General features: G+C 48.3%; 1 protein-coding gene across 4 annotated transcripts; it reads left to right on the top strand.

Moving 5' to 3' along the window:
- The first annotated feature begins 9,630 nt into the window (after nucleotides 1-9,630).
- Nucleotides 9,631-22,233, top strand: Tfe3 (transcription factor binding to IGHM enhancer 3). Of its 4 annotated transcripts, none has more exons than XM_021153070.3 (10): nucleotides 9,631-10,007; nucleotides 12,448-12,561; nucleotides 13,525-13,806; nucleotides 14,337-14,582; nucleotides 14,791-14,895; nucleotides 16,526-16,643; nucleotides 17,892-17,948; nucleotides 18,118-18,193; nucleotides 19,534-19,681; nucleotides 20,522-22,233. In XM_021153070.3, the coding sequence occupies exons 3-10, from the start codon at nucleotides 13,591-13,593 to the stop codon at nucleotides 20,957-20,959; spliced, it is 1,404 nt and encodes a 467-aa protein (XP_021008729.1). In that variant the 5' UTR covers nucleotides 9,631-10,007; nucleotides 12,448-12,561; nucleotides 13,525-13,590; the 3' UTR covers nucleotides 20,960-22,233. The 4 variants fall into 4 exon arrangements, with proteins under 4 accessions (XP_021008729.1, XP_021008727.1, XP_021008728.1 ...); XM_021153068.3 differs by having other exon boundaries at nucleotides 13,506-13,806; XM_029473509.2 differs by lacking the exon at nucleotides 9,631-10,007 and adding an exon at nucleotides 10,887-11,335 and having other exon boundaries at nucleotides 13,506-13,806.
- Nucleotides 22,234-25,309: the final 3,076 nt, after the last annotated feature.

Raw genomic sequence — 25,309 nt, 5'->3', positions numbered from 1 at the left:
GGTAATGACCATTCTTTGAGACATGGTCTCACACTGGGTCCCAGGCTAGCCTGAACTCTTCATGATGCTTCTGCCTCAGCCTCTCAAAAGAGCTTTACCATAACATAGGTTTTGAAGGTTTATACCTAATGTAGTGTGTACCAAGTAGTCTCTTCCTTGTTCTTTTCATTACTGAATATTAGCCTAATTGATGATCTACTAATTGTACCCCAAATCACTATCATCTTTCAGCTACAAAGCAGAAGGGCTCCCAGAAATCCACACACAGACACACAAATATACAGAGAGATTTTTAAATGTTAAAATAAAGCCTAAAAATAAACACAAAAACAAAAACAAACTTCCAAAAATATCCCAAAATGCTTTTTAACAATACATAACATCACTGACTGCAAACTACTTTTCAATAATTATGTCACCTCTAAAATTACCCAAGAGCCCCAACTCTGCCTATAAATACTCCCTAACTCCTTTCCTGGGTCTCACAACTACACCACAAACTGTAAAACTGTAATCCCAAACTAAACTACACTGTTTAATTCTTTTCATGCCTAACTTGTCTGGCCCTCCGTGTGTGTGTGCTCGCTCGCGCACGCGCTCGTGCATACATCCTTTATCTATGATTTATTTCTGAGATTCCTGCCTTTTTTCCTCCTTTCCTTTCCTTTCCTTTCCTTTCCTTTCCTTTCCTTTCCTTTCCTTTCCTTTCTTTTCCTTTCCTTTCCTTTCTTTTCCTTTCCTTCTTAAAAAAGTTTACTTATTTATGTGAGTACACTTTACCTATTTTCAGACACCCCAGAAGAGGACATTGAAGAGAGCATCAGATCCCATTACAGATGGCTGTGAGCCACCATGTGGTTGCTGGGAATTGAACTCAGGACCTCTGGAAGAGCAGTCAGTGCTCTTAACCGCTGAGCCATCTCTCCAGCCTCCTTTCCTTCTTTTCTATTCTCTTTTTTGTTTTGGAGAAAGGGTCTCACTACAAAGCACAGGCCGTCCTAGAACTCTGTAGCCCAGTCTGGCTTCTGCCTTTGAGCACTGGAATGAAATGTGTGCACCATGATTCCTCCCTTCTTCTCCTCCATCTCTGTAGCTCTCTCTTTTGAAACAGGGTCTCCACTAGTTCAGGCTTGTCTCAAACTTGCCAAAGGTCCTACTGCCTTTCTGCCTCCTAAGGGGTGACATTACAGACATTTACCACCATACCAGGAAGCTTCCAGGCCACCCACCCAGGAGAACAGACCATGGCCACAGGAAGAAGAAAGACACTGTCTCAAGAGTGGAAGAAAAACACTGACTCCTGAAAGCTGTTCTCCAACTTCTGTATGTTTACTTCTTTCTTTCTTTTCTTTTTCTTTTTTTTTCTTTCTTTCTTTTTTTTTTTTTTAAGACAGGATTTCTCTGTATAGCCCTGGCTGTCCTGGAACTCACTTTGTAGACCAAGCTGGCCTCAAACTCAGAAATCGGCCTGCCTCTGCCTCCCAAGTGCTGGGATTAAAGGCGTGTGCCACCATGCCTGGCTGTTTACTTTATTCTGAACACACACACACACACACACTTTTAAAACCTTAAAACCGGGCTGGTGAGATGGCTCAGTGGGTAAGAGCACCCGACTGCTCTTCCAAATGTCGGAAGTTCAAATCCCAGCAACCACATGGTGGCTCACAACCACCTGTAATGAGATCTGATGCCCTCTTCCGGTAGCTGTCTGAAGACAGCTACAGTGTACTTACATTAAATAAATAAATAAATCTTAAAAAAAAAAAAAACTTAAAACCACCAGGTGTGGTGGTGCACGCAGAGGCAGGCAAATTTCTGAGTTCAAGGCCAGCCTGGTCTACAAAGTGAGTTCCAGGACAGCCAGGGCTATACAGAGAAACCCTGTCTCAAAACAAAGAAACGAAAACCAACCAACCCCCCCAAAAAAAACCCCCCAAAATCCTTTAAAACCAGTTTTGTGCCATCTATACCATGCCCCAAGAATTCCCAACTATACCCTAAAATTGCCCCAAGTTGCAAGTGTGCTACTTGCAACTGTCCCCTATTTACAGTCCCAGTCTCCCAATTATACACAAACCAGTCTCCAGTGAAGCCACATCCCTTTGATAGTTCCAACAGCACCCATGTACTTTCCAGTAGTCCCCAATTATGCCCTTAAATTTCCACCAGTGATTCCCAAGCATATCTAAGTGCCTCACAATAACTTCCAACTTCACACCCCAAAGCTTCAGGGTTAGCTTCTCTGTGGCTGCTGTAACTCATCACCATTAGCCTGATGACTTAAGACAACAGAAATTTGGAAATCTTCTCTTTCAAAGTTCTGGGAAATAGAAATCTAAAATCAATTTCACTGAGCTAAAATCAAGGTGTCACCAAAGCTGTTCTGGACTCTCTAAGAGAAAAGGTACTCTTTGTCTCTTCCAGCTCCTTGTGACTGCTGTCATACCTTGGCTTGTAACCCTGTCACCATAATCTCTGTCCCTACTTTATCACTTCCTCCATGTCTGTTGGTCAGACCTGCTTCACTTACCTTTCTTTTTTTTCTTTTTTTTTTGGGGGGGGGGTTGGTTTTGGTTTTTCGAGTCAGGGTTTCTCTGTGTAGTCTGAAACTCACTCTGTAGACTAGGCTGGCCTCAAACTCAGAAATCTGCCTGCCTCTGCCTCCCAAGTGCTGGGATTAAAGGCGTGCGCCACCATGCCCAGCTTTCACTTACCTTTCATAAGAACACTTGTGGCCTGGTCTACAGAGTGAGTTCTAGGACAGCCAGGGCTCAACAGAGAAACCCCGACTTGAAAATCCCTTTTTAAGAAAACAAAACAAAACAAGAGAATACTTGTGGTTACAGTTAGGGTCTACTTGGATAGTGCAGAATAATCTCCCCAATTCAAAATCCTTCATTTACAAGCTAAGACTGCTGATGTATGCCTTCAATCCTAGCTACTCAGGAGACCGATTTTTTAAATCACGTAAGCACAGGAGTGTGAAGCCAGCCATGGCAGCATAGCAAGATCCTGACTTCTCTAAACCAGGCATGAGTAGTGCACAGTTTCAATCCCAGCACTGGAGAGGCAGAGGGGGGTGGATCTCTGTGAGTTTGAGGCCAGCCTGGTCTGCATAGAGAGTTCCAGCTAGAGCTATGCAGTGAGACCCTGTCTTAAACAAACACACAAGTTAAATAAACGTTTAAGGCAAGCCTCTGATTTAGTCACATCTGCAAAGCCCTTCTCATGCTCTCCCTCCCACGCTCGGTCTTGCTTTCAGGTCTGCTCCCACTACTGCTCTCTCAGTTGTGATATAACACACATGAGGGCCAGTGGGCTGGCTCAGTGAGTAACAGGCCCTGAACCCATGTAAAGGGAGAAGGTGAGAACTGACTCCTTCAAGCTGGCCTCTGACCTCCATATGACGCACGCACAAATATATACAATGCACACTATATGTGAATAAACAAACACATAATTTTCCCCAAGGGCTGCAGGGTGTGATAGCATACCACCTCTAATCCTGGCCACTGGGAAGGCAGAAGCAGGTGGCTCTCTTATGAGTTTGAGGCCAACCTGGTAGTCTACTTAGCAAATTCCAGTCTAGCTATCCATAGTGAAACCCTAGCTCAATAAAACAGATAAAGGAAGAAAAGACAGTAAAGAAAAAACTCATGGTTCAGGACAAAGGTAACTCTAGGAGGGAAGTTTCTACACTCCCCAATGATGTTATAACTACCATAAATACCTACTGCCATTCTGTCATGCCCTGGTCTCTCAACCAGATTTCCAATCTTACCCTCATAGGTTCCCACCTCATCTGGAAACTCTGGCTGGTCCCTTTATTTCCTTGACAGACCACTCAGCTAAATGATGGCTGCTCAGAGACCTCAGCCACCCTTGATCACAAGGCTTATGTACCCTGTCTTAGTCAGGGTTTCTATTCCTGCACAAACATCATGACCAAGAAGCAAGTTGGGGAGGAAAGGGTTTATTCGGCTTACACTTCCATGCTGCTGTTCATCACCAAAGGATGCAGGACTGGAACTCAAGCAGGTCAGGAAGCAGGAGCTGATGCAGAGGCCATGGAGGGATGTTCTTTACTGGCTTGCCTCCCCTGGCTTGCTCAGCCTACTCTCTTATAGAACCCAAGACTACCAGCCCAGGGATGGTCCCACACACAAGGGGCCTTTCCCCCTTGATCACTAATTGAGAAAATGCCTTACAGTTGGATCTCATGGAGGCATTTCCTCAACTGAAGCTTCTTTCTCTATGATAACTCCATCTGTGTCAAGTTGACACACAAAACCAGCCAGTACAATTGACCCCTTGTCAACTTGACACAAACACATCACTAGTAAGCCTCAACCCTTACATTCTTATTCATCCCCAAGATCTAAATAACTTTAAAAGTCCCACAGTCTTTACATATTCTTAAAATTTCAATCTCTTTAAAATATCCATCTCTTTTAAAATCCAAAGTCTCTTAACTGTGGGCTCCACTAAAACAGTTTCTTCCTTCGAGAGGGAAAATATCAGGACACAGTCACAATCAAAGCAAAAATCAATCTCCAACCGTCCAATGTCTGGGATCCAACTCACGATCTTCTGGGCTCCTCCAAGGGCTTGGGTCACTTCTCCAGCCATGCCCTTTGTAGCACACACGTAGTCCTCTGGGCTCCAGATGCCTGTACTCCACTGCTGCTGCTGCTCTTGGTGGTCATCTCATGGTACTGGCATCTCCAAAACACTGCATGACCCCTTCAGTCCTGGGCCTTCAATTACAACTGGGGCTGCACCTTCACCAATGGCCTTCCATGGCCTCTCACAGTGCCGAGCCTGAGCTGCTCTGCATGACCTCTTCATGCCTTCAAAACCAGTACCACCTGGGTGACCCTTACACATTACCAAGTCCCACTGCAGAAGGAGTACAACCTTGCCTATCTCTGGAACACAGCCTCTTTGTGCTTTCAGAAAACACTTCCCAGAAGATGTCACCTCAACGATGCTGGTCTCTTCTTAATCACCGCTAATTTCTTAGCTCCAGCTAACCAGCATCAATAGTCCCAGTAATGAAAAGTTTTTGCTTTAGTAGTTCTGGTATCTTGTTAATCACAGCTGATTCTTCAGCCCCAGCTAACCAGAACTACAAAATCTTCACAATAAAAACAGCAATGGCCCTGAAGAGAGTCTTTAATTTTCCCCCTGAAATTTCACAAACCAGGCCTCCATCTTCTGCACTGTTCTCAGCATTATCTTCCAAGCTCCTACACAACATCTGACAGAGCTCTTAACAACGAATGGATCTTCAAGCCCAAAGTTCCAAAGTCCTTCCACAGTCCTCCCCCAAACATGGTCAGGTTGTCACAGGAATACCCCACTCTGCTGGTACCAATTTGTCTTAGTCAGGGTTTCTATTCCTGCACAACATCATGACCAAGAAGCAAGTTGGGGAGGAAAGGGTTTATTCGGCTTACACTTCCATGCTGCTGTTCATCTCCAAGGAAGCCAGGACTGGAACTCAAGCAGGTCAGGAAGCAGGAGCTGATGCAGAGGCCATGGAGGGATGTTCTTTACTGGCTTGCCTCCCCTGGCTTGCTCAGCCTACTCTCTTATAGAACCCAAGACTACCAGCCCAGGGATGGTCTTACCCACAAGGGGCCTTTCCCCCTTGATCACTAATTGAGAAAATGCCTTACAGTTGGATCTCATGGAGGCATTTCCTCAACTGAAGCTCCTTTCTCTGTGATAACTCCAGCTGTGTCAAGTTGACACAAAAATAGCCAGTACATACCCCTAAACACCTTCAAGCTTACCTTCCAACTGCTCCCCCCGCCTCTGCATTCCACATCTCCCTTCCACTGGGCCCAAGTTGTCTCAAGTGAAACCCCTGTTACATCAGATGGGAAAGGGGACAGGGCCTGTCAAGGAGGGCTGTCGAGGAGGTCTGTTGAGGAGGTTGAGAGTGAGAGATTATCATACATGGTTTGCCTCAGGAAAGCACTTGCCATGGGCTCACTTGGGACAGGTATATGAAGCCGGCGCTTGTTACACTGGAGTGTGTGAAAGAATAATTAATCTGTAAAGAGTTGGTTTCATTTTGTTGCAAGGTTTTTTTTTTTTTTTTACACCATGGTGTCTATTCATCAGACCATGCTTTGTGTTTTGTTTGCTCTTGTTTGTTTGTTTGTTTGTTTGTTTTTGAGGCAGGGTCTCTCTACATAGCCCTGTCTGTTCTGGAACTCACTATGTAGACCAGGCTAACTTAGAACTCACAGAGGGTCCACATACTCCTGACTTCTGAGGGTTGGAATGAGTGTGCTCCACCACATCTAGCTTCTGTGTGTATTTATTTATTTATTTATTTATTTATTTATTTATTATATGTAAGTACACTATAGCTGTCTTCAGACACTCCAGAAGAGGGCCCCAGATCTTGTTACAGATGGTTGTGAGCCACCATGTAGTTGCTGGGAATTGAACTCACGACCTTCAGAAGAGCAGTCAGTGCTCTTAACCGCTGAGCCATCTCTCCAGCTCCCCCCCCCCGTATTTATTTTTTGAGATGAAGTCTTGACTATGTTGCCTAGGCTAGACCCATACTCTTGACCTCACTCAATCCTTCCACCTCAGTCTGCCACCACTGCCCTGCCCTTTCCTTTTTTCAAACTGTATGTGAGATGTGAGATTTATCCCCGAACAGGATTCTGAATGTTGTGGGAGAGCACTGTGGAAACCCTAAGGAGTGCACACTCTCCACTTGTCCAGGACAAGTTCTAGGACAGCCAGAGCTATGTAGTGTGATCTTGTCTCAACTTCTCCCCCCACACACATACCACATTGTATTGTAATATTTTTAAGGAAGAATAAGAGATGTTCTTTTTAATTTTTATTATTAATTTTATTTTATGTGTAAGAGTGTTTTGCCTGTGTATATGTATGTGGGCCACCTGTGCCTAATGTCCACTGAGGCTGGAAGACAGATCTCTTGGAACCAGAATTACAAATGGTAGTGAGCCACCATGTGGATTCTGGGAACTGAATCCAGGACCTTTACAAGAGCAACACATAATCTTACCTGCCAAGGCAGCTCTCCAGCTCCTTCTATTTTATTTTTGAAACAGGATACTGCTATGAACCTGGCTGACCTCAAATTGTGTTTCTTCTACCTTATCCTCCTGAGCTTGGATTACAGACATACATGACTATGCCTGGCTTAAGGATTTTACCCATAGAACATTCGGTTAGAATGCTTCAAAGTATCAAAATAAAAAGAAAAATTGTCAAACTATGTGAAAATCTTAAGAAAAAATGTTTTAAAAGGAATTTTAAACAATCTTACAATAGTTGCCAGGCAGTGGTGGCACACACCTTTAATCCCAGCACTTGGGAAGCAGAGGCAGGTGGATCTCTGAGTTTGAGGCCAGCCTGGTCTACAAAGGAAGTTTCAGGACAGCCAGGGCTATACAGAGAAACTCTGTCCCATTTTTTTTTTTTTTACAATGTCTCTTCTTGGGGCTAGAGAAGATGGCTCAATGGTTAAGAACATTAGCCTCTGCTCTTCCAGAGGACCTAGATTCTAGGACCAGGCATGGACAGGGCACACATACCCATGTGCAGGGGAAACACTAATACACATAAAATGTATCTAACAGAATAATAATTAATAATAATAATAATAAAGGATTGAGAAACCAATCAGAGGATAACAGCATTTGCTCTCCTAGAGGACCCGGGTTCTGATCACCAGTGTCCACATGCAGACTTACAGTCATCTGCAACTCCAGTTTCAGGGTACCCAGTGCTCTCTTCCGACCTCCGCAGGCTCTTACATGCATGTGGTACACATACATACAGGCAGGCACACACACACATACCCTAGATGGATACATAAATATTTAAAAAAAATAGGGACTGGAGAGGTGGCTCGGCAGTTAAGGGCACTGATTGCTCTTCCAGAGGTCCTGAGTTCAAATCCCAGCAACCACATGGTGGCTCATAACCATCTGTAATGGGACCTGATGTCTTCTTCTCGGGTATCTGAAGACAGATGCAGTGTACTCATATAAATAAAATAAATAAATAAATCTTAAAAAAAATAGTAGCCTGGAATAATGTTGGTGGTGGATAGCCTTCAATCCCTTCTCTGGGGGTTGGGGGTTTAGAAGAGGGGAGATTTCTGAGAAATCAAGGCCAATGTGGTTTTCTGTAGTGAGTTCCAGGCCAGTGGGAACTACAAAAGTAGCTCTTGTCTTGAAGCAAAACAAAGCCTTCAAAAATAACTTAAGACTATAACCTTTCTTCTTTAAAGGGTCCCCATTGTGAGGTGGTCATGTCTGTGCAGAAATGTGCATATTTACAAAGCCAAGGGAGTGAGATTAGCTCTAGTGCCAACTGCAAGCCCGGTGAGCATCCTTGCTTTTTCTTCCAGGAGTACTTGTATCTCAGACCATTCTGCAACTCACTGTGTAGCTAAGGATGATCTGGACCAACAAATTCTCTGCTGTTCACGTCCCTCCTCCTGTGATGACAGAGTTGTCCCACCATACTCCCATACCCGCTGTCGTAAATTTTCTCCTGCTCCAACTGATGGTCTCGGGATGCTGGGAAGTAGGATGGGAGAAGTGGTGGGTTCTGGTGTTTTATGAGCTATGTGTACCTGTTGGTGTCAGTGGAACTTCTGTGTCTGCATCACCCTGCATTTATCTGCCACACACAGGCTCCTCCTAAATGATTGATCAAGCAAACAAGTGAGCAAATCGATTAAGGTTGGGAAATTTCTTGTATGCAAAACAGCTGGCCTGCCTTTTTCATTATTTATATATCTCTTATCCTCATAACTTTGCCAACACAGTTTATGGCCCCATTTGACAGGGCAGGAACGTGGAGGCGCAAAGCGGTGGAGCAGATCTTCTGCATTATTCAAATAGTTCATTTTGATTCTAGAAGTCATTCTCTGGAAACCAGATCTAATTACCTTCTGTCCACTCATTCATCCATCTGTCAAAAGCTTCATTAACCATCTATTGAGTAGTACAATGATCAAAGGACAATAAATACTTTAGATAACAACAAAATAGGCTGAGCTCTTTCTGGAAGACCAGCTCCATGGCTAGACTGTGGGCAACAAAAGGGCAGGATTTCAGCACCACCTTCAAGGAATGTCGTTGCCTCACTCAAAGTGGCTTGAGAAGGCATGGGTACCGAGAAGTTGGGGTGCGGGCTGGGATGATCCAGGGCTAAGAGCCGGCATGGTTCCGCTAAAAAAAAAAACCCTTGGCGTGGAGACTTTCCACGCAGGCGCAGAAAACCCAAGACTCAGCTTAATATCTTGCTGGGGATGGGGATTGGGGCTGGGGGGCATGAGAATGGTGTGGATAATTTGAGGGAGGGGGTGTGGCTCAGGAAGCTACGTAAAAATGAAGGCGTGGCTCAACCAAATCACTCCTCTCCTATTTGCTTCCGCCTCCCGGGGCGTGGCCTAAAGGCCCTTTTCCGAAGGGCGGGCCAAAGCCGGTGTTCCCTACCGCTCGAAGTCGTGGCTTAGGGCGGGCTCTCCAATCTCCCTGCTGCAACTGGCTGCCTTGCTCAGGAGGTATGGCCCAACCAGACTTCCATCCCCAGTGTGGTCACTTCCTGTGGAGTTTCCCCAGCCCAAGGAGGAGGGGGAAGAGGACGAGAGGGAGGCGAGCGGTCGTTCGGGGTTAGGTTGGGGGGTGTCGGTCCGTTCAGGGCGGGTGATGACTCACGGCCCATCCCATCTTCCCGACGCCGCCCGCCCACGCAGTGCTAGCTCCATGGCTTAACGGAGGAGGCAGCGGCAAACAGGGGGAGGGGGACTCTTATTTTGTTAGGGGGACCGGGCCAAGGCCCGACCGGCCTGGCAGGGCTCGCCCGGAGCCGGGCGTCATGTCTCATGCAGCCGAGCCAGCTCGGGACGCCGTAGAGGCCAGCGCGGAGGGCCCTCGAGCCGTGTTCCTGCTGTTGGAAGAGCGCAGGCCAGCTGAGTCGGCCCAGCTGCTCAGGTGCGGGGCCACTTCTGGGGCCGGGAGTGACAACTGAGGTTCCCCGGGGACTCATTTCAGGACACGGGGGGTCCTCGACTGGGATTGGAGACTCTTGGCCTAGGCTTGAAGGACGTCGGAGTGCCCATCTTGGGTGGGCGCCTCAGAAATCTGGTACCGATCTGCTTGGATAGAAGCTTACAGGAGTAGTGGGAGTGCGTGAGGAGGACAGAGTCATATTTGGGGGGGGGGTCTTTGCTGGGTCTAGCAGGGCAGATCGTGGAGTATACAGAAACTGGTTTGCTGTAGTTGAACTTGGAAACTGATTAAAAGCTGAATTGGGGATTGTTGAGTCGGTCGCGGAGGGATGAATGTGAGGGCATACTGTCAGGTGAGGCACTGATTTTAAGGAAATCCTGGGATTTTCCCCCTCCCCCTTTTAGTGTGTGTGTGTGTGTGTGTGTGTGTGTGTGGGAAAAATCCAGGGAGGCAGAGGTGTTATTTGGGGCACCTAGTGATTCCCAGTAGCCGGTGCTGTGTTTTTGGGAATAGCACGAGTCTAGAGGAGTTAGGGGGAGGTCTCCGATCTGCCGGGAGTGTGTGTGAATAATCGAGCAAAGCAACTTGCTGGGCCCAATCGGTTTACTGTTGCTATCCCGCTCAGCTGGCGTCTGTACAGAAAGGCCGAGATAGTGGAAACCCCTCTTGTCTTATCCAATGGGTGCTAAAATTGTGATGCGGCAGGGCAGACTGGAAAGATACAGTTCACTTTTTAGGCGTGGGGGGTGGGGTGGGGGAGGCCTAGAGCCTTATATGGAAGCCCAGAGGAGGGTCTTGTTTCTGTTGCCACTCGCCCTAGCCTTGCAGCCAAGCGGGCCCTGCCCACTCCCTACCCACACACCCCCTCTTCCTTTTATTTCGCCCTCCCAGCCGGTCTCTCAGTTCCCGGGTGTAATCTTGAATCAGTCTCTAGAGCTGGAGTGAGTACCGATTGCACCATTCCCGTCTGGGTGGTTCCTCAGTCTCTCCTTTTCGGCTCCTCTCACCTCCATCAGTCTTGCTTTGAAGCTCCAGGCCTTCCTTGTCCATAGCCCTGCCCTCTCCAGCCCCCATCTTTTTCAACTTACGTGCCGTGGTATGTGTGAGTATGGGAGGGGGCTGCCTCCTCTCTGCCTGGGATTGTGCTGAACTCAGCTACTCTCGGAGCTTCCTCTTCCCGACTTCCTGGGTGGCTTTAGAGCCCCATCTGTGCGCAAGGAGAGGAAGGAAGACCATCGCTGGGGAGGGGAGAGACTTTGTACTGAGCGGAGTCACAAGCTTAGTGGATTCTAAACTTGACTGAATTCAAGGTGCATATTATTTGGGGATGCGGTGGGTGGAACCCAGGGCTTCGCACTTGCTAGACAAGAGCCGTACCACGGAGCTATCCACATCTAGTAAGGATGTATATTCACCCTCCTGCTGTGTTTTGCCAGGACACTAGGGTCCTTTCTCCCAAACAGGGAGGACTGAGGACAACTATCGTGGATTGCTTATAACAGCCTTGATCATCGCAGTAATGGGCACAGTTGAAAGGAGGGATGAATATTGCTTTGTTGCTCTAGTGCAAGTCCTAGCTCCTATGGGTTTTTTTGGTTGTTTGTTTGTTTTTATAATTTGAGATGGAGGCTCCGCATGTAGGCTAGATCGACCTCAGCCTTCTTCCTTCATGTGAGGTATGGCTTGTTTTGTGTGCAGGTGGATGTTGTTACTGAAAACGGGTGTGTGTTTTGATCTCTCTACAAAGTAGTAGTAGTAGGAGGTTGGGTAGTTTCTCCTAGGTAAGAAAGATGCTCGTCCTGCAAGGCAGCTTGTGCACTCAAGAGTCTTTTGAAGCTGCTCCCTGGAAGAGTGAGGGGACCCTTTCCTAGTTCCCTTCTTATATTTGGCTGGGCTGGAGCGGCCTAAGAACTCTGCCTGGGGCTGGAAGAAAAGTGGTAACTCTTAATGCAAAGTGAACCTGGAAGCCCAGATCTCTTTGTGATGCATTCAGTTGGTGTTACAATGGAGTGTTGGGCTGATGGGTACCGCTGTAGTGTGCGTGTGTACAGACATGGGTTCACTTTCAGCTATGGGCAAAACAGTAGGGGGTGTGGGGGCTGGGAGAACTCTGAATGCTAAGCAGCCGGGAATCCTTATTCAAAGTGAATTGTTATCTCAAAGTCCTCTGGTGTCGCCCCCCCCCCCCTCCCTAGTTGTTGTGATGGTTCAAGCGAGGGAGTTGGGGTCCAGGCCTTTCTATTGTTCTGACCCTTAAGGGCCTGTGGGTAGGAAGCAGTATGGGGTAGGGAGAGGCAAAGGATAAGGGACTTCAGGCAGTGCCCTTCTGGATATGAGCCCGCTTCGTGTATCTGGGGAAGGGAGGGTATTTAGAGCTCCCGGCAGTCACTGATCACCACTCCTTCCTCCCTCCCACCCTCAGCCTGAATTCTTTGCTTCCGGAATCCGGGATTGTTGCTGACATCGAGTTAGAAAACATCCTCGATCCTGACAGCTTCTACGAGCTCAAAAGCCAACCCCTATCCCTCCGCTCCAGGTACGACTGGCCGAACTGATCCTGCTCTCCCAGTCTTTCTCCTTACTACTCCATGGCCAGGGACCCTCGGAGCCCACCCAAACCCATTCTTCCCTCCTCCGTAGCCTATATTTTCCCCGTGCTGAAATTATAGGCACGGAGAAGGCCAGCAGGTGGACATGTCTCTGGCCATGCCTTACCCTGCCTTATCTCCCTACTAGAATTCACGAACTGATCTCGCAAACCTGACTACTTGGATAGGCGTGGCCTTCCTAAACGCCCGCCCTCCGGTGGGTGGGGCCATGCAGCCCCTGCTCAGCCCTCTTTGTACCTGGTAAACCCACCCTCCCGGGCCTCTAGAGCGTCCAGGCTAGTGGGTGGAAGCCTAAATGTGCTGAGTCATCGGCCTGGGCTCTGAGAGACGGGAGGGGACCTGGAAGAGGGGCAGGAAGAGAGGATTGTGAAACCTCCGAGATTTTCTAGACTGACTAGCTCCTGGCAGCAGAGCCCTGGGCAGGGAGGAAATGGAGTCTGGGGCTCCTTTGGAGCCTGATGCCCACTTCCAGGAGCTCCAGATTAGGCTTAGCAACGTTCTGTGTTTCACAGTGCAGCTTTGGTTCCACCTGAGCTCAGGTTTTTAGTAAGAAAAACTTCTTCTCAGAGGCCAGTATCTAGTCACTCCGTGAACCTGCTCAGAGGCTTCACCAATAAGGCCAAAGGCTACAATCTTATTTCCTCTCGAGGAGTTGGCCAGACTGTGACCTTTGAGTGATGGAACTGTGTCTGGTCCCAGCGTCTCCTGAGGCCCCACATCCAGACCTGGTACCTCTGTCTCCTACCCACACATTATGGTCTCGGAACACTGAGAACAAAACTGCTTCTGGATGTAGTCCAGGACACTATGACCCTTAGGCTTGGAAAGAGACTTGTAGCTTACCTATGGCCCCATATCTCCCATTCTACAGCCTCCCAATATCACTGCAGGCCACACCGACCACCCCAGCTACACTCTCTGCGTCGTCTTCTGCAGGGGGCTCCCGGACCCCTGCCATGTCATCTTCTTCATCACGGGTCTTGCTGCGTCAGCAGCTTATGAGGGCCCAGGCTCAGGAACAGGAGAGGCGTGAGCGGCGGGAACAGGCAGCGGCCGCTCCCTTCCCCAGCCCTGCGCCCGCCTCACCAGCCATCTCTGTGATTGGCGTGTCTGCTGGTGGCCACACACTGAGTCGTCCACCCCCTGCTCAGGTGCCCAGGGAGGTACTCAAGGTAAGGACAGATCCAGAAGCTCTGGGACCCAGTGACTCATAGGAGCTAAGAGGTTACCCAGGGTCCTCATGGCTTTTGGACAGGATCTGTGTGGTTCTAAGGACAATTCATGATTGTGTTTAAATGGTCTGCTGTTGTGCCCTGGGTGTTTATGGTTTCTTAGGCTTGCTTCTGTACCTGTGATGAATATTTTGCCTATTGGGATGTCTAGGGAAGGCATTGGTGTTATAGTTCGTGGTTCTGTTGGGTGGTGTCTGAGATGTAGCAGGGAGCCCTGAGGATTCTGACAAGGTGATCTAGAAACTGACGGAACTTATCAGCCCTGGAAAGATTTTGGAGGCTGTAAAGGATTTCTGGAAAAAGAAGTTTGGGGTCTTGGGGAGATCTAATATTTCTGCAATGTTCAAAAATTCCAGGCCCCGTTGGTCCACATGAGCCTAAAAATAGTTGAGTTCCAAGCTGGGGCTCAGAGGTCCTTCTTTGAGCTCTTTTGTGCCTTCTTTCCTTCCCCACGGCCTTTTATCTCGCAGGTTCAGACCCACCTAGAGAACCCTACACGCTACCACCTGCAGCAAGCTCGCCGGCAGCAGGTCAAACAGTACTTGTCTACCACACTTGGGCCCAAGCTGGCTTCCCAGGCTCTCACCCCACCACCAGGGCCTTCCAGTGCCCAGCCACTTCCTGCCCCTGAAACTGCTCATGCCACCGGTCCTACAGGCAGTGCTCCTAACAGCCCCATGGCGCTGCTCACCATTGGGTCCAGCTCAGAAAAGGAGGTAAGAGGCTGTAGATAACCTCCCTTTATGCCCTTGGTCCAGTTGCTTTATTATTGTTTTGTTTGCATGTGTGTGAATGCCTGAGATGCTGGGATAGAACCTAGGGCCTTGCCCGTGTCAGGCCAGCACTCTACCATTAAGCTACTCCTACCCCCAGCCTCCCCTCCCAGTTCTTCTAACCCTGTACAGTATTTACTTTTTCCCCCAGATTGATGATGTCATTGATGAGATCATCAGCCTGGAGTCCAGTTACAACGATGAGATGCTCAGCTATCTTCCAGGAGGCACTGCAGGGCTGCAGCTCCCCAGCACGGTGAGGCCCTAAGAAGGGAGGTGGTCTGAAAATTATGGCATTCGTCTGTCACTAAGACCACAACCGCATTGGCTGTGTGTATATGAGCGATCCTTGCCATGCATCGGACTAAGAGAGAAGGGCCTATATTGAGAATGGGCCTCTGTTAGACTTCATAGAGAGGTGGCCCTGGTAGACTTAAGGAGATATATATGTGTGGAGTTTATAGACATACTATTAATCTGGGCACTTGACCTGTGCTCTACTAAGTACCAGAAGTGGAAATAATGTAGCAGTTCCAATATCCCAAGAGATTCAGGTACTGCCATGTAGTGACTGGAACCAAAAAGCTTGAGTTATATATAACAAGTGGTTGGACCTTGAACTGTTTGGAATGTGCCAGGTCCCTTGCAATGAATTGGGCTAAGAGGCTCAAACCTTGTAAAGAAAAATGGCTGTGACTTTCCAGAGCAAGAGATCTGCTTGCTGTTCTAACAGTCTGATTCTGGGCCATTCAGAGAACCCTCATCACTTGCTTTGGCAAGTTCTCTCACAGCTTTTCCCAACATCCCAAGAGGATGGAACCTTGTATAAAAATGGTAGTAGTTTGGGGCTGGGGATGTAGCGGAGCAGAGTGCTTGCCTTGCGTGGGTGAGGTCCTAGGTTTTGTCCTCAGTGCCACACACACAAAAAGATCCACTTCATCGTAACTTTTCACGGGTTTGGACACAACTAGAGTTTCTGAGGGATTGCAGTATCTGGCAGCTTGTCAAAGGAGAGGACCGGGTGCACTTCCGGATGAATGTATTGCACCAAGACTGTGTCTAGGATAGGAAGAGTGTGAGACAAAAACTAGGCTGGTAGAAAAGCAGCAGCCGCTGGGAGAGAGTTAGACTGGAGAATCTGAGCCACCAGAATGTGTGGGTAGACCTAGAGTCAAGACCTTGCTAAGTGACCGATAAGAGCTCATGGTTTTTGGGCTGGTGAGATGGCTCAGTGGGTAAGAGCACCCGACTGCTCTTCCGAAGGTCCAAAGTTCAAATCCCAGCAACCACATGGTGGTTCACAACCATCTGTAATGAGATCTGACTCCCTCTTCTGGAGTGTCTGAAGACAGCTACAGTGTACTTATATATAATAAAAATAAATGAATCTTTAAAAAAAAAAAGAGAGAGCTCATGGTTTTTAAAGTAGGAATCACACTTAAGGCTGGGGATTAGGTTGGAACTCTCCAGAAAGCCAAAGTTTGGATGGTGTGTTGCCATCATAATTTACCAAGGTCTGAAAAGATTTGAGTTGGAGTGTTCCAAGAATGCTGGTTCGGAAGGCTAGGCTGGAAGCAGCTAATGGCCTGGAATGCGAGATCAGAATGGACAGAGAACCTGACGATTAGGATTTTTGCAGCATATTTCTTCTCAGAGTTTGGGCTTCAGAGGGACTGAGTGGGCGATCCCCCCCACTCAGTTCCCACAAATAAGGGAAAGTTCATTTGGTTCTGTTCCTACTGTTAAGTACCATGTGAAACTTCCCTGAAGGGAAAAAAAATGCCCTAGAATTCCCCAGACTTGACATTAGGGGGTGCTAGCTTTTAATATGTGAGGGTCAGGAGCCTGAATTTGAGGAGGCTCTTCTATTCCTATGCTGTCTACAGCTGCCTGTGTCTGGAAATCTACTTGATGTGTACAGCAGTCAGGGAGTGGCTACCCCAGCTATCACCGTCAGCAATTCCTGTCCAGCTGAGCTGCCTAACATCAAACGTGAGATCTCCGGTAAGTGTCAGGGACTTGGCCCTTTATCCCACCCTGTCCTGCCCTGTCACAACCAGAGCTGGAGCTAGGTCTAGTTCTAGGGAAGGGGTTTGAACTTTTCAGAAACGGGTTGGGGCTGGGGCTGGGGCTGGGGCTGGGAGGGTAGCTTAGAGTCTGTTAGACTCTACTGTGGTGCTTCTATCCCAAGCACCCCAGAGAAGCAAAGGCAGTTGCTTTCCTTTTTTTTTTTGTTTTGTTTTGTTTTGTTTTGTTGTTTTTATCTCATGGCTCTTGGTCTGACTTTCACCTTGTTTTCTTTGACTACCTCTTATCTTGGGTGTAACAGAAGGCCTGTGCCACTCCAGTTTCATTTTAAAAAGTAGCCAAGAGAGACGTTTTACTTATTTATTTATTTTTTGAGACATAGCTTCACTCTATAGCCTAGGCTGACCTCAAATTCCCAACAGCCCTCTTGCTGGGGCCTCCCAAGTGCTGAAACTACAGAGCTATGTACAAATGCCCAGCTCTGGAACTCCCTATATAGCCCAGGCTGGCATTGAACTTGGAGCAATCTTCCTGCCTCTCCTTACAATGCTTGGATTATAGGCATGAACTACCATGCCTGGCTCAAGACATCTTTTAAAACAGTCAACAACAGTATGGTGGTGCATGATTGTGGTCCCAGCACTTGGAAGACAGTATCAGTATGGGCTACGTATTGAGGCCCTGTCTTAAAAAAAGAAGAAGAAGAAAAAGAGGAGAAGAAGAAAGAGGAGAAACAGAAACATCAAAAGAAGAAGAAAAAGAAGACGACAACAGGGCTGGAGAGATGGCTCAGAGGTTAAGAGCACTGGCTGTTCTTCCAGAAGTCCTGGGTTCAATTCCCAGCATTCACATCATGGCTCTCAACCATCTGTAACTCAAGTTCCAGGGGATCCACTGCCCTCTTCTGAGTTCCTTGGGTGCCAGACATGCACATGGTGTGCATTCGCACATGAAGGCAAAACATCCATAAACAAAATAAAAATAAATCTAGTTTTTAAAGAAATCACTCCCAAGTCTGGCTCTGAGGCCAAACTGTGTAGTTACAGCTAATTTGGAGACTGTCAAGGAGGATGGCTTAAGTCAGGTGTTCAAGGCCAGCCTGGATGAGAAAGCAAGATCCCATCTCCGCTTCTGTCCCTCTCCCACTAGCCCCTACCTCTGCATCTGCAGTGACTCTGCTTCCTATATCCAGAAGCCCTGATATCCACCCTCACTCTCTTCCAGAAACCGAGGCAAAGGCCCTTTTGAAGGAGCGACAGAAGAAAGACAATCACAACCTAAGTAAGCCGCAGAGCAGGCGCACTTGCCCACCCGCCACACAGCCCTGCCGTGCTCCTTGCTTCAAGGGCCACCTTCCATGGGGAGCCTCCCAGCACCCCTGATCCTCTCCCTTCCTTCACCCATTGATGACTCTTTCCTACTCTTTCTTTTTCTCCCCCTCTCTTGAAAGTTGAACGACGCAGGCGATTCAACATTAACGATAGGATCAAAGAGCTGGGCACCCTCATCCCCAAGTCCAATGATCCGTGAGTCTGGGCTGGGGACCCCAGGCCAATGGGAGGTGGAAGGAGCATCCTGGACCAGGAAAGTTGTTCCTTGGTGTGTCTGCCATGTAGTCTTGCCCAGACAAAACTTCTCTGAGCCGGAGGTTGAGACTCATACCTGTACTCCCAGCTTTGGGGAGGCTGGGGCAGGAGGATTGCCATGAGTTCAAGACCAGCCTGGGCTATATAGTAAACTCTAGGCTATCCTGGGCTACAGAGTGAGACTCTGCATCAAAAAAACAATACTTCCCCACCCCCAAAAGAGCTCTCTGTCTTTCTTAGCTGGGGGACTGTAGACCTTCCGACTTTGAATCCACAGTGTTAAGTTCGTCTGGCCTATCTGTACCTTGTGGAACATAAACACAAGTGTTCTGTTCATTTTGTACTTCTTTTGGGTAGTCAGGTTTAGTTATTAGCCCTTTGCTTTGTACCAGGTACTGTGCTAGGCTCTGAGGACACCAGAGGGAACAAAATGAAAAATACTGTTGTCCTTTGGATCTGATGCCTTTAATTGAGACAACACAGTTAAGACAAAATCCATGACATTCGTTTCTAATGAGGGTTGTGGAACAGAAGGGAACCGGCCATGGTGGTGTATGCCTATTAGCCCAGCGCTCAGCAGTCTGAGGCAGGAGGATCTAGAGTTTGAGGACAGCCTCAAAACAAAAGGACACAGGGGAACTGAAGAGCACACTCAGCAGTTAGGAAGACCCGGGTTTAGTTCTAGTTTCAAGGCATCTGATACCCTTCTCTGGCCTCCAGGGGCATCAGGCAGGGCAGGTGCTATTGGTGCATACACATACAGGCAAGCAGAAGGAAGATGAGTGGATGGTGTGATGGTGACAGTGGCTGCAGCAAGCAGAGTAGGGTTGAACAGGCCTCAGCTAGCAAGGGCACACTTGAATCGAGAGCTGAAAAAACGGAGCTCTGTATGTAGCTAAGCACAGTGCTTGCCTACCACGTACAAGGCCCTCCGTTCATTCCCAGCCCAGAACAGGAACGGGCAAGATTGAGGAGGCCATGTGGTGGAGGGAACGCACTCTAGGTGCAGGGTTGTATCGGAGTACAGGGCTTGAGATGAAAATAGTTTCCTATGTTAACACTTGAGAGGCCAGCCTTGGCTGTCATGGAGGAAAGGAGCCAAAAAGGGTCAAGAGGGCTTCCAGGTTTGGGGCTATAATGGCCACCACTGGATGATTGCAAGCGTAGGGTTTATTGAAAGCACTCTAACCCTTTGATTTACCTCAGATCTGCGTGGTACAATCACCCCTGAGAGAGTCACGTGTGCAGCATTCGATCTTTCCCTCTTCTCGGCCCCACAGGGAGATGCGCTGGAACAAGGGCACCATCCTGAAGGCATCTGTGGATTACATCCGCAAATTACAGAAGGAACAGCAACGCTCCAAAGACCTGGAGAGCCGGCAGCGGTCCCTGGAACAAGCCAACCGAAGCCTGCAGCTCCGGATTCAGGTTTGAGGGGAGAAAATTGGGAGGGTGACTGGCACTTCTGCAGGTAGAGGCAGGCAAAGCGCTGACCGGTTTTCCCTTTAGGCAACCCAATTCAAATGATGATGAGATAAATAATTAGCACACCATTTCCAAGAATAGTTAGGATACCTGGCATGGTGCTTTTCTGCTATGCCTTTCATCCCACCATTCAGGAGGCAGATGCTGGGGGATCTGTGGGTTCAAGGGCCAAGGCCAGACTCTGCCTTTAAAAATTAGAAGTAAGAAACAGATGGTTTCATGGCTCACTGGGTGGTCTTCCAGAGCACTTAAAAAAAAAAAACCAACTGTCTGTAACTCCAGTTCCAGGGGTTCTGACGCCCTCTTCTGGCCTCCACAGGCATTGTACCCATGATGCATGTATGTGCAGGCAAAACACCAATACACAACAAAAATAAATATTAAAAAAATAAAAGAGTCTCATCTGGGCATGGTAGCACATGCCTTTAATTCCAGGGTGGCGGGGGAAGGCAGATCTCTTGAGTTCAAGGCCAGACAGGGATACACAGAGAAACCCTGTCTAAGGTGGGGGGGGTGGGGGTGGAGGGGGAGCAAAGAGATTCTCCAAATAGTAGTCTAATGTGTGTCACATATATGTTGACTTGTGCTGTAATAAGAGCTTTAACTCAGTTAATTTCCAAAAACAGCCATATGGACTCTGGGGCTCAGAGACTAAGCATAAAAATTGGCAAGTAGGGAGGGCTAGAGGATGCATTGGAACCTAGTAGGCTGGCCTTTCAATGAAGACACTGTGAGGGGCTTTGCACCCCATCTTACTTTGTACCCACCCCTTCGTTTTTACAGGAGCTAGAACTGCAGGCCCAGATCCATGGTCTGCCGGTCCCTCCCAACCCAGGACTGCTCTCCCTAACCACGAGTTCGGTCTCTGACAGCCTCAAGCCAGAACAGCTGGACATTGAGGAGGAGGGCAGGCCTAGCACAACGTTTCATGTATCAGGAGGACCTGCCCAGAACGCTCCTCCACAACAGCCTCCAGCACCACCTTCGGATGCCCTTCTGGACCTACACTTTCCCAGCGACCACTTGGGAGACCTGGGGGACCCCTTCCACCTAGGGCTAGAGGACATTCTGATGGAGGAGGAGGGGATGGTGGGAGGACTGTCAGGGGGTGCCCTGTCCCCACTGCGGGCTGCTTCTGACCCCCTGCTTTCTTCAGTATCCCCGGCTGTTTCCAAGGCCAGCAGCCGCCGTAGCAGCTTCAGCATGGAAGAGGAGTCCTGATCAGGCCTCACTCCTCCCCCTGGATGAGACCCTGCCTTTTTTTCCCTACCCTCCTGTGAGACTGTCCTGTCCAGGAAATCTGGGGGAAGAGGAGTTGCGATCAGGCCCCAACCCTGTAATAGGCAAGGAGGAGGAATCAGGTGAGGCCCTGCCCCCTTTCCATTCGTCGGGGAGAAGGCAGGAGAGAGCTGGGAAATCACAGTTCATCACTTGAGCATCATAGCCTTATCCCTCAGCCCTGGTCCTCCTCCTGCCTCGGTGATAGAAGGAGGCAGGATAAGGGTATGCCCCTGGCCACTAGGGACCCTTATAAACAGGTCTCTGAAGGAAAGGAGATGCCAGGATGCTACTCCATTCCTTCTCTGGGAATTGCCAGTTCAACTTTTCCTGGCACTGGAAGAAGAAAAATAAGAGTGTCCCACCCCTGGAGGGTTAATCCTTATCTCTTCCTTATGACCCCTGACTTGTTCTGGCAAGGAACAGAAGTAAGGGTGTGATCCAGCCCGTTCCCCTGGGACCCATCCCTTCTCTATAGGAAAAGCTCAGCACAGATATTACAGGTATGGAGGAATTACTAGGCTCTGATCTCCCATGTAGAGGCCCCAGTCCTAACCCTGACCCTTAGCAGGACACCATGCAAGCATTCCATTCGGCAGGGAGGATCAGTTCCTTAGCTCCCTGCCTTAACCTAGGACCAGCCTGGGACCTGACCTGTGAGGGCTCTGTGCTGACCTTATTCTTGGGGGAGGGAACAGACTTTGACCTAGATCAAGTGTAACTTCGGTCCTCACCCTTGGGACGACCTTGCCTTTTCTGCCTTGAAGGGCAGTTTTGGGAGATAAAAGGGATTAGTGTGGACCCAGTCTAGGCACCCCAGTACTTCCCTTTACCTTGTAGAAAATGGTAAAGAAAGGGCATGTCCCGGCTCTTTACCAGCCCAGGGAAACATAGAAGTCTCCCTTGAAGGCAGGGCCCCGGAGGAATGGTGGCAAAGGTGTAATGCATCCCTCTTTTGTTTGTGAATTTTTTATTGAACCCACCCACTCAGACCCTAAGTCAACCCTGACCTCTGTCCCATCCACACCGTTCTCCATTTGAGAGACTACCCCTGTTTCAGAGCCAGTCCCCACCTAGTCCTGTCCCTGCCACCTACACCCAAGGTCTTCAGCTTTAAGTTGCTGGGGCCAGGCCCCAAGGAGGGTTTACTGAGGGGTCTGTAGGTTTGACTAAAATAATAAATGCTAGGCGTGTTTGATGCGCTTTTAACTTTGGCATCTAGTCTCCCGTTCTTGTTTTTGATGGTGCAATGAACATGGACCCCTGTGGGTCAGGAGAAATCACAATTCTAGAAAAAAATAGAACAGATTTCAGAGGGACAAATAGAGAATTTTTAGATAGAAGGAGAGCCTAGAGGGAAACCACCTATAAGCAAAAGCAAAGAGCTTGCTGTGGATCAGCTGAACTGCTGTGCTTTCGCCTCGTTGATTTCCCTGGCCGTATTGCTCTGTATGCCCGTTTCCTCGACATTCGCTGGTCGGAGAGGCAGTACCTTCTGCAGACAGGCAGCCTGTAAGCGTGCCACGCCGGAATGCCATGTGCAGAGAGAGATACTTACTCTTCCTTACAGGGCTGGAGTTGGAGACCCAGCTAGCCCTCCAACACTCAGCCATGTCCCCAGCCTTGCAGGCTTGCTGATAAAGTATGTGACATATTGAATAAAAGGTATTCAAGCTCGCACGGACACAACAAAGACAAAAACAAAACCAGTGCAGGTGGGAGCAAGCATTGCCACCATGTCTGGAATACCATTGGGGGCAGGCAGGGCAGTTTGCAAGTTAAGGGCAGCCTAGGTAAGCACATTAGTTTGGTATTGTGGGGCATGTAAATGTAGATAAGCACACATATGTAGCCTCTTTATTATTTTTTTTTTAAGACAAAGTCTCAAATAGTCCAAGCTGGATCCTCTGCCTCTTGAGGACTGGAATGACACATCTGTCTCATCACTTGAAGGCTGGGAGGAATCTTTTACTGATCAACAGGACAAGCATCAGACTTGGTCCTTAACATCACCACCAGGCTGGTCCCTGTGAGTGCACAGTCCCGGTTACAGCATCTTCTCTTCATGAGAAGAAACCCAGTGCTTAGGAGGCTGCAGCAGGAATAGTAAGGGACGTTCTGCCAAGCACTCCCAAGGTTGAAGCAGGAGGAAGTTCTAGGTTAGGTTGTGCTATAGTGTGAGTTGAGATTTTGTCTCAGAACCCCAGTGGGCGGGTGATAATGGCTCAGTACAATGGTAAAAGCACTTGGCACAAACCTGACCATTTGGAGTTCAATTCTTTGAATTCACTTAAAAGAAGAAGTAGAGAACCAATTCCACGGTGTTGTCTTCTGACAGCCATGGTGTACATGTGGGTCATGACACGTGTTCTCACGTTAGACAAAAAGTAGAGAGCTGGGTAAACGAAATCACCGGTAAACTCCGCACTTGGAAGGCAAAGGAAAGAGGGATCAGGAGCTGCAGACCAGCCTGTACTACATCTTAAACTTGAGGCCAGTCTGATCTATGTGAGACCTTGTCTCACAAACAAGGATGCTGTAAAAATAAGAAGGCTGTTAGAGACATGGTGTGGCAGTAAAGGGCGCTGGCTACCCTTCCCAAGAACCCAGGTTTCCATTCCCAGGCCCTGCATAGTGTGGCTCTGGAACCCCAGTCTCAGGGGGGATCTGATGCCCTCTTCTGGCTATCTTAGGCACTGCATGTACACGGTGCACTAAACCATCCATGCACTTCAGAAATAAAGGAAAGAGAAAGAATTATTAAAATAGAGAACAAGGACATGCTGCTATCCTCTTTCACTCCACTGCCTGGGAAGCAGAGACAAGTGAATCTCTTGAGTTTGAGGCCAGCATGTTGATCACAGGCAGTTTCAGGCCGCACTCCTGGATCATAGCAAGACCTTGTTTCAAAAACCCTAAAACAACCAATCAATAAGCACATAGAAGAATACATTTCAAGATATAAGGCCTCAGGCTCGAGGGATAACTTGGCCCTTAAAGGTTAGAGCTCACAACCAAAATAGACAACAGTTATGCTAAGTGATATGACCCAGACACAGGACATATAACTCATATGTGGTATAACTCCTATGTGGTAGCTAGACTATGCAATTTACGGAGAAAGTACAACAGACATTACCAGAGGCTGGGAAGTTCAGAATACTAGATAGTTTATTTTATGTGCATTGGTGTTTTGCCTACATGTATGACTAAAGGCATCAGATCTTGGAGTTACGGGCAGTTGTAAGCTGCCATGTTGATGCTGGAAATTGAACCCGGGTCCTTTGGAAGAGCAGCCATTGCTCATAACCATTGAGCCATTCTACACCCGGGATAATAGAGTATAATAGGTATTATTTTAAGGATACAGTTTCTGTTTGGGACAATAAAAGAAAGTTGAGAAAATACATAGTATCAGTGACTAAGCACTGCAAGTGTAATTAATGCTCCCGAATGTCACATTCAAAAATAATTTTAAAAACGCCAATTTTTGTTAGACATACACAATAATTTTTGAGGCAGCATCTCACTATGTAGTCTTGGCTGTCCTGGAATTCACTATGTAGACCAAGCTGACCTCAAACTCACAGATCTGCCTGCCTCTGCCTCCAGAATGCTGGATTAAAGACATATGCTGCCACACCCAGTTATTTATTTATTTTATGTGTATGAGAGGTTTGCCTGCATGTATGTATATGCATGCCTGATGCTCTCTGAGGTCAGAGGATCACACATCAGATCCCCTGGGACTGGAGTTATAGACAGGTGTGAGCTGCCATGTGGGTGCTGGGAATAAAACCTGGGTCCTGTTCTTTTTTTTCTTTTCTTTTTTCTTTTTTTTTTTTTTTTTTTTTTTTTTTTTGGTTTTTCGAGACAGGGTTTCTCTGTATAGCCCTGGCTGTCCTGGAACTCACTTTGTAGACCAGGCTGGCCTCGAACTCAGAAATCCGCCTGCCTCTGCCTCTGCCTCTGCCTCTGCCTCTGCCTCTGCCTCTGCCTCTGCCTCTGCCTCTGCCTCTGCCTCTGCCTCTGCCTCTGCCTCTGCCTCTGCCTCTGCCTCTGCCTCTGCCTCTGCCTCTGCCTCTGCCTCTGCCTCTGCCTCTGCCTCTGCCTCTGCCTCTGCCTCTGCCTCTGCCTCTGCCGAGTGCTGAGATGAAAGGCACATGCCATCACCTCTCATCTCTCTCTCCCTGTCTCTCCCTGTCTCTCCCTGTCTCTTCCTGTCTCTCTCTCTCTCTCTGTCTCTGTGTCTCTCTCTCTGTCTCTCTCTCAGACACACACACACACACACAC

Source organism: Mus caroli, unplaced genomic scaffold (assembly GCF_978045245.1).
Source record: "Mus caroli unplaced genomic scaffold, Mus_caroli_1 scaffold_5, whole genome shotgun sequence".
NCBI lineage: Eukaryota > Metazoa > Chordata > Mammalia > Rodentia > Muridae > Mus > Mus caroli.
The sequence above is the reverse complement of the archived record's forward strand: the minus strand, read 5'-3'. Positions and strand labels throughout refer to the sequence as shown.

What these genes read in the sequence shown, in the direction of transcription:
- Tfe3 (XM_021153068.3), top strand. Translation starts at nt 9,892, where the DNA reads ATGTCTCATGCAGCCGAGCCAGCTCGGGACGCCGTAGAGGCCAGCGCG. An exon ending in CCCCTATCCCTCCGCTCCAG is followed by an intron (nt 12,562 to 13,505) that starts GTACGACTGGCC and finishes CCCATTCTACAG; the next exon opens with CCTCCCAATATCACTGCAGG. An exon ending in GCCTGCAGCTCCGGATTCAG is followed by an intron (nt 19,682 to 20,521) that starts GTTTGAGGGGAG and finishes TCGTTTTTACAG; the next exon opens with GAGCTAGAACTGCAGGCCCA.